This window comes from Limanda limanda, chromosome 3 (assembly GCF_963576545.1).
Source record: "Limanda limanda chromosome 3, fLimLim1.1, whole genome shotgun sequence".
Taxonomy (NCBI): domain Eukaryota; kingdom Metazoa; phylum Chordata; class Actinopteri; order Pleuronectiformes; family Pleuronectidae; genus Limanda; species Limanda limanda.
The window spans coordinates 29,675,021-29,688,050 of record NC_083638.1 but is presented as its reverse complement, the minus strand read 5'-3'; the positions used below and the strand labels follow the sequence as shown (position 1 = coordinate 29,688,050).

The window sequence follows — 13,030 nt, the reverse complement described above, 5'->3', positions numbered from 1 at the left end:
GTTTCAAACAGCTCCATCCGTGTACATGAACTGATGGATGTGTGGTGTATTCTTTACAGGATTTTTTTAATTTTTCCATTTACATTTTTACTCGTTATCAAGGTCTGTTTTCCATTTTTTTGCAGTAGAATTTATTCAGTGTTTATGATTCGTAATAAATCCCGGTTATTGTGTTCAAATGATAACTGTCCTTTCATACGTTCTACCTACTGTTTAAATCCCTTTAAACTTTTACTGTTTTAAAGTTATTGTAATACCTGCCTATTATATTGATTTTTAGTGTCATTTTTCAATTCTGTATACTGTGTATGGGAGCTGTCAAAATAACATATTTGGCAGTTTGATAGTCACATTTAATTCTGAGTTCTTATTTATAAGGAAAATCAATTCAATGAATCACTTTGGCCACAAACTCCTTTGAATGAGGTCATTTTAGTAGATGTTCGTTTTATGTTAGCAGTGAATGTTTTTGAAGATGTGTTTTCAATGAGGATTCTTTCCCCTTATGGTTCAGTACTGAAAATACATCGCCCTAAAAAGCAAGTCCCTCTGAATGATGAAAATCCAGCAAAGCAGTAGCGTGTGAGCAGAATATGAATTCAATGAAAGCCAAAACTTAACTTTGATGTGTTGCCTATATTTTTTTAACTGAAGTGATTTGGACTGTGTGACTCAGGCTGCGGACCTCAGTAAATGACATAACTGATGAGAAACTTTATTGGATTCTTAATGATTTGGTCTCATGTAGTGTGAACTGGGTTAAGGACTCAGATTCATGTGGTAAATTACTCTGCCTGCGGCTACAGTGCAAAGTTATATTCCATGATTGATGACACAGAAAAGATATCGGATAAAGGTGTGTAAGCTGTTTGAATTTTTAATGCGCTACACCACCAGCAAACCTTTCAAAAAAGCTGCTGTTGAGCACTTGGTGTTATTACTGGTAATGTCACTGATGACTGTTAGTGGAGTAGGCGAGAGGTACATGATGCAGTTGTTCTGAACGGGTTAAATGTCCAAACACTGTAGAAAGTGACATTTACATGTCTTTTTTGATTTTTTATTACAAAGCTGCTCTGGGTGCTATAACTCTGTGGGAAACTGCTCCCGGCCTCAGAGGGAAAAAAAGCTTTCAGGACTTCCAACGAGACAGTCACACAACTCGCTAAAAGAAGACAACTTGTAGTTCTTGTGTTTCAATAAAATGTTCCTATTATGTTTGGAATATATAAATGATATAATATATTAGTCATTCAGAAGTTGCAGGCAGAATTATTTTATTCTTTTTCGACAGAGCCAGGGTAACTTTTTAAAATTTTGTTTTCAGTTTCCAGTCTTAACGCTAATATCAGCTACACTTATTTCATGTTTAGAGTGGTGTCAATATTCTCACTCGAAAAAAGAAAGAAAGAGAAAAAAAAACCTTCTTTATTTCATTGCACTTTTCAGTCAGTGGACATGAAAACCTCTTTATTTTTTTGTGTGAGTTGCTTTTGGAAATGTGACAAAAGTTGAAATAATCTCAGAAACCCTTCTGGCATTTTCTCTGCGGGTCTTTTGGATAATTAGACAGGCGAGATTTCTGTTATATTAAATATATTTGTCCTATAAACAGTACAATGCAGGAAAAATTGATTATTCGTTTTTCTTGTTCTTACAGTAGCAATGAGTGAATACGCTGTTTGCACATCATCTTAACCAAATTCCTCAGGTTGTTGTTGATTTCCACCATCCACCTTTTTCTCCAACCCTCATTTGCTCCCTCTTTCTCTCCTTCAGGGTAGATACCACTCGTGTGGAGTTCACCATCTCCCTCAGAGAGAACTGGTCTTCCCTTCCTAGCACTGCAGGTCGCTGCTATCACATGTTACCTCCGGCCTCAGCTCACTGCCTTACAGCAGGTACTCATGCACACACACACACACACACACACACACACACACACACACACACACACACACACACACACACACACACACACACACACACACACACACACACACACACACACACAACCACACGTGCACAAACAAATCCAAGTGATTGACTCACCTCATGGATTGGCCTGGATTTGGCACACTCACCCTATCAGCTCAATAATATGCTGTTTGTAACGCAGCCAGCAGCACAGCATGAATTAGTTTATATGTCATTAGTGTCCAATTAAAGATTCTAACCCAGGTCTGTTTGTGTGTGTTTCCCTCCTCAGAAGGTGATGGTGTGGTTGATGTATGTCACAACATTCTGCTTCTGTCTGACGTGGCAGTTCAACCAGTTCATCCTACTTGTTCAGGCCCTCATCATATACACCCTGGACTGTATCGACTTTTTAACAACTACACAGGTAGGGAAGAAGACGGATCAATAGGGTTAATTTCATCTATGAAGTAGCTGTGTCCTATTTCAGGGGTTAGGGTTAGCTACCTTTGGCCTACGAATGACACTATAAGGTCCACAAAGCCGTAGCCACAAAGCCCGAACCCAAATTAGATTGTCTGATCTATAGAGGATTTGATCGAGTTGAAGCCATATACTTACATTTTGAAGTATACTCTTTATTTGTCGGCTGGCTAGTTGCTCTGCTGTGACACTATTGGCCTTCAAATGCAGCCTGTAAAGGTTGTGGACCTCGAATTGGGACACAGTGAGCCAATGGGACCCAGTTATAGAAGTTGAATGAAAATTAAATGCAGAGCACACAAGCCAAAAAAGCTTTCAATCCTCTGGGTTTATTTCCAAATTGTTTAGTCCATAGCACATTGGAAAAATGTTATTTTTTTGATACTCAACCAGTCGCAATCTCAGCTGTTAATCATGACGTTTCACCCAAGTTTTTATAGCTTCACATAACTAATCAAAACCAATCTTACCAGAAAAACACTGAACAAACATCAGTGTGATATGAATGACAAACAATGACAAAACCAGCTTAGAGAAAACTTTGTTCCCTGTCTACTTTGACTTTTTAGTTTGGTCCGTGTCCCATATGTTAACAAGGATTTATGACCTGTACTGCATCAGCCAACAGATGGTGATCGAGATTCCTCGACTTCACATGTCGTATCTGTTTATACACAGTCGATGCATCACATCTACACAAGTTGGTATACATCACTCTTTGTGTGTGTGTGTCCTCCAGGTGACCACTCTGTACCTTGTTCAAGTGTGCGGTCTGCTGAGCGTGTGGCTCCTTCAGTTCTGTAACTCCATGATACTGGGATCACTGGTCCTGAGCTTCATCGTAGCTGCACTATTCATCAGACACTGCCAGGTTAGTGTGTGTGTGTGTGTGTGTGTGTTTGTGTGTGTGTGTGTGTGTGTGTAATGAGTACTGGGGAGTTTGAAATGAGAATAGACAGGAATGGGTAACATGGAGAATTAATGTAACCCTGAAGGTGAGTCAAAGCCTCACAGAGGAAGATCCAGACAGGAGTGGTAGCTTGTTTACAGATGGAAGGTTAACCTATTTTGACGTGAAGAGGTCTGTGCTGGAGTCCGTTTTTGGAGAAGATAATTCCAATTTGTACGCCGGAAAATCATTCTCCTGCCAGGTCTAAATGTAATTTAGTCAAATCAGATCTTATCACAGTAACAATTATTGAAACGTTTAATGTGACAGAATTAAAGAGAAGTAGAGAGAAAGATGGAGGTAGGTTTAGCATCTGAAATGAGGAGAGAACGATTTCATTCCTGGAAATAAAACATTTGTGTACTGTAATAATATGCTCTAATTGTGAAGTGAAGTGTGTGCAAATGTGCATTGCTAGTGTGAATATGGTTTATAGATCTGATGACTTTACACTCCCACTTGTTACTCAACTTTAACAATACCAAACTGCGACCTTACATGGACTTGAACTCCTAACGTGTGATGACTTGATCCTCCCCAACCGGAAAAATTAAAATGTATGTTACACACAAGTATGCAGAGCATCAGCGCTTCACATTCCTGACAACAGACTGAACTTTGACAGCAGCCAGTCACAGTGCACATAGCAATGGAGACTTTATACCAAAAACTTTTCAGGTTGGCAAAATTTGAATCTTATGCTGGTTTGAATGAAACATTTTTTTAACGAGACAAATGTTAAATTACCAAAATTACAATTTTGCTGCCGCCTCCTTAATGTGCAAGCTGGTGTCTGTGCTCGGCCAAAAATCATTTGTGAGATTGACGACAGTTCACTCTGCACCATTCCTCTAATATCACAGTAGCTCATGAAAAATTACTTGTCCAAAGTAAGTAGGCCACAGGGGTTATTTCAATGTGTCCAATACATATTTTACAAAGACTTCACATCTTCTTCTGCTCATCTCATTTTCAGGTCCTCAATGTCTGTGATAAAATAAATAAAGGTTGTTTCTGTCTACTCAGCCAGCAAAAGTGTGAACATAATTCACACCACTGAATTTTATTCATTACTTTTGTCAGAAATGTCAACAACAAGTGGATTCAGGAAACCATTTACAATTTCATGCAGATTTGATCAAATGCCAAACCTTGACAGTGGAATAACATATCGAGTGGACCTGATTCTTTTGCTTATAAATCTTTTAAAGGCTGTGACATTTTTGGAAGATAATAAATGCACTTTTTACTGAAATAACTTGCACTTTGAAGAGAGCATTATTTATACAAAGTTTAGGAGCTGGACTTGACTTATTGGAGATCAATTTCAAAATCAATGGTTGTTACGACACAAACTGAACTGGTGTGCTATTAATAAATGCATGGCCTATACTCATTGCTAGCTCCTTCACGTTCACCTGCCAACATTTAATTCAGTCTCTACAGCGTATGCAGTTTACTTGAATCGTATGCCTCACTTGAGGTGCAGGCAGACTGTCTGAATAGGCAGGTTATGGATTTCTCACGCTTTTAAGCTGAACTTCCAGACGTCTTTCACCCCCCCACTCGATCTATTGGGCGTCCCCTTCAGCCACGCCAGGCTACACTCAGGGACAGCTGAGACCCTGTCTTATGGTTTCTGTGCATAAGTGATGGAAAAGTGTCCCAGTGAACAGTGAAGTAGTGTCATAGAAAAGAGTCTGTGCTGTGGGTTGCTTTGGTCAGTCGGTTCTTGACTACAGGTCTGATGGGTTGCTACCCGCTGTCAGCTGCTGTTGCGCTCCTCAGTCTCTCAGGTGTGTGTCGCCGCCGGGTGTGTGGAGTTAAAAAGGGAGCTGATCCCAGTCCCTTGTGGAGTGTCAGTCTTTCCCAACCTCCCCGCTCACGCAACGCTACACCTCAATCCAACAATGAATAAACAAACAAACCTCCTAATATTGTAGGTCATAACAATGGTAAAGACTTGAGACTTTCATGTGACTTTTAAAACTCTTCCCACCTCTGAGATAGAATGTATTATATGGTTTATAAGTATTTAAATCATCTGAATATATTATGTTAGCCATGCAGTGTTGGTGTTTGATATCTTGATTAATATGTAGATCCACGTACCGAACACAGTGTGTGTGTGTGTGTGTGTGTGTGTGTGTGTGTGTGTGTGTGTGTGTGTACGTTTTTCTAAGTATCAAACAGTACTGAGAACATAGCAGATGCACTGACTCATCTCTGCTTGCTGTCTGATTCTGCAGTCTGGACTGAAGACAGGAAGCCTGCTGGCTCGTCTGGGCAAACTGCTTCTCCACACTGCCATGGTTCTTCTCCTCACCTTCACCATCAACTACCTAGCCAAGGTTTCTCTCTTCTACTTCCCTGCTTAAATGTTTCATTCTCTTCTCCTCATTTTAATACTCTAACTTAGCCTCTTCTTCGTTTCCCTGCCTCTCTCTTCTTATTATGGGATTTCCTTTCACTCTTCTTCTCCCTCCCTCTCTCCTGCATATCTCCTCTTTTATTTTCTTTTTGTTCTCTGGACTCTTCTTATCTCCGTCCCCTCCCGGACTTCCGCTGCTCCTCCTTCTCTTCCTTTCTTCTCACTTGCTGCTTCACCACCCTCGTCTTTTCCCCTGTTTCACTACATTCTCTTCTCTCCTCTTCCACCTCCCTCTACTGCAGCCCCATGTCCTCTCCTCCTCCTTCTCCTCCTCCTCCTCCTCCTCCTCCTCCTCCTCCTCCTCCTCCTCCTCCTGATGTATCTAAAAGCTTGTAGTTGGGACGTGAGATGACCATATGATCAGCAGCTTTATTTACTTATTTATACATCTCTGTGCTGATCTTTAGCCCTAACAAGATGACCTTATCTGTGTGTGTGTGTTTACAGAGAGTTCTTCAGCTCAGATCAGACGAGCACATCTTTAAATTCATCAAGTCAAAGTTCGCCTTGGGGCAAACAAGGTATGAACACAAACAAACACACAGCAGTGCCTCTGTTCTTGTTACCCAGCCACACAACTCTCTTATAAAACCTTGGCACAAGGACCTGCTCAAACACCTCTCACACACACAAAGTCTGCGCCACCTCTTGACTTGATCTAGCTTGACTGTATTATTCACTAAGCACCGGTGTTGTAGCACCTGGAGTGTTAGTGTGTGTGAATAATAGATGGCAGGGTAACGCCAGCAGCCCTCCCATCAATCAGATAGTGTGTGTGTGCGCTGAGCAGCTCAGCCACTGGAGAACTGCTTTGGGGTGGCAGATAACACAGCTCACAACCCAGCGCCACACAACTGGCCCTTCAATTATTCAGGAGGCTTGTGGGAAATGCAGTGCTTACTCTGTGCTCTATCTCTGCCTCTCCCTCTGTTGCTGTGTCTCTCTCTCTCGCTGAGACTCCTTTCTTCTCTCCATCCGTGTCCTTTTGTTTTTATCCCTCGAGTTTTGTTCTGCGTTTGGTGAAATCCCAATTCTCTGTTCAATTACTTATCAGCACGTCGGTGTATCAGAGGCAGTAAAAAACCAAAGGTTTATAATTCCCATTCAGTCCCTGTTGAGATGCGTTCCGTTGATTTGGACAGCACACGTTTGTGTTACTCTTTTTGTCAACTAACAGAAGAAATAAGGAGGTGTGGAGGGTATTTATTGATTGTTGTGTCACTGTTGTTTTCTAAAATTTGAATTCGATTTTTGCTGGTCTGTCTTCAGCACATTTCTTTGCTTCTCTGTTGGATTAGGAAAGTGTTTGTTAGACCACAAGTTATGATCGAAGATTGTTTTGAAGAGTTTGGACATGTTCTCCATTTTACATAGATAACTAACTTGTTTTATTCGATTGAGGATGATGAAAAAAATCTGTTGTTGTAAATCGAGCAACAATTCATTTTTGCTAAAACTGCAGGTTCTAAGGGTTAATGCCGCGTATAAAGTAGAAAACTAGGGTTGGTAATTCTGGTAAAAACTGGCAAGAGCAGACTACACTTTGGGAATATGCAGCCAATGCGTCCCGTCCCCTCCCATTGGCCCTCTCATCAAAGCCAACCCGCAAAACAAATGTACGTGCACTGAGTGACAAGTGCCAGCAGCCGACTTTTCTATGACTTGCTCGTTAACTTCTGACCATCGTCTCTCTGGTTGATGATTCCAGTTGTGTGCAGTGAGAGCTCAGGCTTGGTCCAGACTGCCAGGCAGATCAGACAGGTACGCCAGCCAATCGTTTAATTCGGTTTAAAGTATAATCCCATGTGAAGCAGGTGTGCAGCCTACAGAAATTCAAGCTTTGTGAACTGAAGCAAGAACTGACAGTGCTTAACACACTTACTGACAGACGAGTGATCACCACAGGAATCAGAGAGAAACAAAACCAAAGAGTAGACCGCTGGTAGTTCAAATTGTTGAGATATAAATTCTCTCGCTCCTACCAGTGACATGCTCATTTCTTTGACGTCCATCTTTCCCTTGTTTAATCTAGTCCTTCCTTTCTCTAAGCTCCCACCCTGAATGTCAATCCGTTTTCGTTCTTTTTCACCCCCCACTACTCTAGGGATTTTGATGCCAGTCTGTATCTGTGTGAGGAAGCCTTCGGCGTGCTGCCCCTGGACACACTGGAGCGGCTGGCTGGTACGCTCCTGCTGTATCCCTACATCCTCACCCTGCTGCTGCTCAGTGGCGTGCTGGTGGTGAGCGCACTGCAGAACCTGAGGTAGGTGATGACAGGACAGGAAGTGTCGTCCAACACTGGATCCTGCATGTGTTGGAAGAGCTATATGGTATCTGGCTAATATTTTCAGAAATCTCTGTCTGTTGTATTTGGCTCAAATATCTCAAGAACCATACATCTTTTTACCTTCACACTTTTCTTGTGTGTTTTGATCAAATACAAATAACTAGGTGACCTTTTAGCAGCAGCTCCTGGGATTCATCCAAGTTTTCAATCAAGACACCAGACACCAACTGATTCTCTAGTTCAGAGTTCTGAGTCGAGCTTCACTGAACTTTGAATAAACAGCTCTTTGTGCAGCAGTGGTGGTGCATCTTCAGGCTTCCGTGGACTGAGTCCTGCAGTTGGTCTGACGTACCACGGCTCAATTACTGCAGGTCACTTTCATAGTGTAAGAAAAAATCTGCTACCTGCATTAACACAGGACAAGAAACGGACCTTCTAAACAGGTCGATTTAGAACGGGCACTTCACTAATTAAACAAATACTATTTAATTGAACCTGGCAGTTAAAGTAGAGCCAAGATACTGGATGTAACCTTTTGCAATTTGCAATCTATATTCTAAACACCACACATCCGCTGACATGCACAATATTAGCAATGCAGAAGGAATCACAGAATTTAAATGATGTACATCAGTAACCAGAATTCTTATTTATTTGTGCAAGCTTCTCCTAGTTAGAAATCAAATGATTATATTGATAGCTGTGCCTGGTAAAAGCGATTGCTCAGTTTTTCAACCAGTATTTACTATTTAAGTGTGGCAGTTGTGAACAAGTTTATGTGAATCCTTAGCAGAAGTTGAGGCAAAGAGGTAATGAAGTGTAAATGAATGGAAAATGTCAAACCTTCCAGATAGTGAAAGGTCTTTCAGTGAAGCAGAGGACGTCACAATGGCTGTCAGGAGGCAGAAACCCTGTCACAGTGTTAGTCACCATCCCCCTGTGTCCCCCCCACATCAGTGTGGCGATGCTACTGTAGCTCCATGCCGTGTAAGACATTTTGCCAGCTGCCTCTCAAAGCTTCATTTGCCTGTGGTGCCAGGTGAGGGGCCACAGTGAGTAAAATACATTAGCATATCAACTCGCCCTCTGCTGTAGGAGGGCTGGAATACTAACCTCATAGAACAAAGTGCTATTCGCCAATTCAGGAATTAATTTAATCCCGTTTACTCCACCTCATGTAGCAGGAAGAGCTAAGTTGAATTTGTATTCCAATGGCAGTCGACCTTCGTCCAATTCTTAGTGGGACGCCAAATTGTGCAAGTGACATCACCGCCCTAAGGCCTTTCTCTGTTTCTCTGCGGACTCCCACAGACAGTTGTTGCTGTGCATCATTGTGTGTCTGTGTGCAGAACGGCCACTGAAATCTAAACAACAATGATTGAAATCTCAATAACAGCGACTGAAATCGGAATATTATCAATTCCACCCACCTTCCCTTCTGCTGCTCTGCTCAGGCGCCTGGCTGTAATGTTTTATGTATCGCTGTTGTCTCTTCTCTCTCTGACGTTTCTATTCCTCAGCAGGGCTAAAGGAGGTTCAGTTGAGGAGAGGAAAGGAGCAGAAGGGCGCGTGATTGCTCTCCGTCCAGATGTGGCCTATAACGTGTTGCATACTCTTTTCTACGGTCTCCTGGCTATCAGCACCATGAGGTGAAAACATACACATACACATGCAGATCATGTATATCTCAAATGCACGGATGCAGACATATTCAGGGGGTTCCCAATGGTTTCATTCCCAGGCAGGGACTCATCAAACATTTCCTCCTGACAAGTTGATTGTATGTAGATGTTAAAAAGTGCCACTTCTATGCTTATGGTCTGACTAGTCCCCATGATCAACCCGCCACACAATCCTGCAGTGCTGAATTACTCTCCTGTTACCACTTGTGATTGGATCTCACTTCCTCAACATGCAAATTAACACGTGTCATTTTTTAAGTTTAGACCAATGATGTTGTTTTGACCCAGTCTGTGTTTACGGATGTGTCCCATGTCACAGTTTGTGTGTGTCTGCATAAGAGAGAGAGGAGTCAGGAGGCAAATAAAGAAATCATTTATCATGCAGGGTTACCACTATAGGTAGTGAGTATACTCAAACATACTTTAGACAAAATAAATACACTGTTAAACCCACTCCTTACATTTTTGGTCTTGTGTTTTTGGCAGAAAGAGAAATGAGCATCTCTCAAACTAAAGCGCCACTCACAGGACCTTGGTTACATAAAAGCACACCGTCTTTTCTGAAGAGATACTGAGTATCAATAATAACTCTATTTATATTGCACCTTTCAAAACAGCTGCTTAATAAAGAGGAGAAATATACACAACAATACAAAACATCAAACACAAGAAGAAAATGTGTACAATATCATGTAAAATCCATGGCAGCAAATGATTTAAAAAAAATTATCTAAAGAGCAGATACATAATACCACGGCATTGAAAAGTAATGGCAAAAGAAAAGGATAAAAGAAACAGGTTATAGCAAAAAAGACAAGTAAAAGCTTTTCGGTAAAAGGACATTTTGAGAGAAAAATAACAGTTTTGAGCCAAATCATAAACCCACAAACAAAATGAGCTGGAAAGATGCCTGGGCCAGATTTCCATTGAAAGTTGGTAAATTCAGGCTGAAAAGAAACCCTGACAGAAAAATGTTTCTCTCTCTTTGAGGAAGGTTTTATTTCCCACAGTCACTGTATTTTGCAGTCAGGTATGATACTTAAGGCTCAGAGCAGAAATTGAGGTAAAGGATCACAAGGAGGAGCAGGACGTCCACTAACCAGTGGGTCTGTGGTTTGATCCCAGCTCCTCCGTTTCGCATGCTGAATTGTCCTGAGGCAAAACACTGAACGCAGAATTGATGCTGAACGCAGGAATTATCGCTGACAGATGTGCCGCGAATGTATGAGTGGTCATCAAGAGTAGAAAAGCTCCACATAAATTCAGGAAATTGACATTATACCGTCTTATGTATCACAAGACTTTAGTCTGATTAACCTTCCCTCTCATATTTAATATTTCTCCTGTTTCTCTGGGGTCCTTGTGGCACACACATGTACTCTATGGCCTTTTTTTCTGCGTCACCTCCTGGAGCTGCATCATTTTTCAGCAGGTTCCAGTGCAGGAACAGTATCGCCACTAGGGCTTTTTCCAGTTACAGGTGCCAGAGAGCCCTGACATTGGCACCAGTGCCGAGGCTGAACAGAAAAGATCGGATTTGATGGGCGATTTTCATATTCAGCCACTTGGTCTTCATTTCCCAAATGTTTTGTCTCTCTGTACAGAAGTACAGTATAACCACGCTGACTGTTCTCAACCGATGCATCGATCACTGTCTCAACTTAACACACAGGGTTCTCCATTCTCCTCTGTAGATGTGTTTTATTTCTGTAAATCATATATTATTTAAACTTTTCAAAAGATTTAAGATTTTAATCTTATCGTGTACTGTCTAGCATTTGCTTATGTTTAATGAGAAAGTAACCAGCCCCTAAAATAATTTTTTTATCGGCTTCCAGTGGTTTAACTTCTCAAATTGCATAATGAGGTAGACTTTGTGAGGAGTGTTGAGAAAAAGCATCATCACAGCTTTTGTTTGGAAGGAAATCTGCAATTACTCAGATAACGACAAAAACTAAAGGCATTCTGGTATCTGGTTAATTCGTAGTAATGGGAAGATACATGTTTTCACTGGTTCATGAAAGTAGTTTAGTTTGTACAGAGAAGCATGTGACAAACCGTTTTATTTTTCAAACATACGGTTCGTACAGTGCATTTTTGTAACTGTTAGGAATTATAGAAATAATTGACTTCACAAAGCGTGAGATAACTGAAAGCTTTTAGCTTGGCAGCAGGCAGGTGGAGTGCAGAAACCGGCACCTTTTCTCTAAAGTGCTGATTAAGAGTGAAAGGCCAAAAGAGCAGAATGCCATTTGTTTCTGTCACAACGCTCCTTTGCATAGAAAAAGTATTGTGATTTATTTCTGTGAGGCTTCACTTCTTCATGCCTCCTCCTCTCTCTCCTCTCTGAACCCGTCAATGATTTTTCAGCTCATTTCATTCTCTCGGCCCTCTTTCCACTGCTCACTCCTCTCTGTTTAATCTTTTTCCCATTAAAATTGTAATTCATGTGCTCTGGATCAGAATAGATCTTGGATAATAATGTCGTGCTTTCGACACTAAATCAAGTTTAACCACTCTGGATCCTTCATATTCAATAATACCAAGTCTTCTGCTAAACTAAAGACAATTAGGTTGTCATGTTTGAATTTAATGAAACAAGTGCAAGTATTGAAATTAAAAGCTGCATTTTAACCTGCTGAATATTCTGTCAATCCTCGTATCATGGAGATCAGGATTGAGATTTTCTACTAACTTTGTAATTTACCCCCATTGGAAATGCATAGTAAAGGAATATTTCTACAAATTGACTGAATGTCAATCAATGTTGCCTCCCTCTCCCATTCTCTTCCCAGGATGAAGTATATATGGACTGGTCATATGTGTGCGATCGCAGCATATGGTGTGTGCGGGACGGAGTTGTGGACTCCTCTTCTCACCACTGTCCGCTGCAACAGTAAAGTTCTGGTAAGAAAGAAAGAAGTGTTGTTCCCGGTTTGATATGAAAAGTGTGATACCTGACTTTGAGAACGCATTCCAAAATATCTTAGGTTTTTTTCTCAAGTTCTCAATAAGTTCCTTAGAGAACTCTACCTTCTTAAACTGCAGACTTGTTAGCACATGTGTTCTTCTAATGATGAATGCCATTGTCTTGAAAGTGTGTGCCAGTTATTCCTAGTTAGCATCGTCCGTGTGCGCACACAGAAATCACCAAAACTGAAAAGAAAATGTACAATGTCAAGAATGACGAAATGAAAATCTAAAAAATATGGTGGCGATTCGGATTTAAACCATAAAAAAGCTATTGTGTTTAGTAGTGTCAGCACCAGTGGATAAAAGAT

General features: G+C 41.1%; 1 protein-coding gene across 1 annotated transcript in view; it reads left to right on the top strand.

Moving 5' to 3' along the window:
• The window catches only part of dpy19l3 (dpy-19 like C-mannosyltransferase 3), a 48,849-nt gene that overhangs the window by 15,039 nt on the left and 20,780 nt on the right, over positions 1 to 13,030 (top strand). The window contains 9 exon segments of the mRNA XM_061068816.1: positions 1,780 to 1,827; positions 1,829 to 1,901; positions 2,210 to 2,344; positions 3,140 to 3,271; positions 5,599 to 5,700; positions 6,228 to 6,301; positions 7,885 to 8,043; positions 9,591 to 9,716; positions 12,545 to 12,656. Coding sequence (XP_060924799.1) covers positions 1,780 to 1,827; positions 1,829 to 1,901; positions 2,210 to 2,344; positions 3,140 to 3,271; positions 5,599 to 5,700; positions 6,228 to 6,301; positions 7,885 to 8,043; positions 9,591 to 9,716; positions 12,545 to 12,656 — 961 coding nt within the window.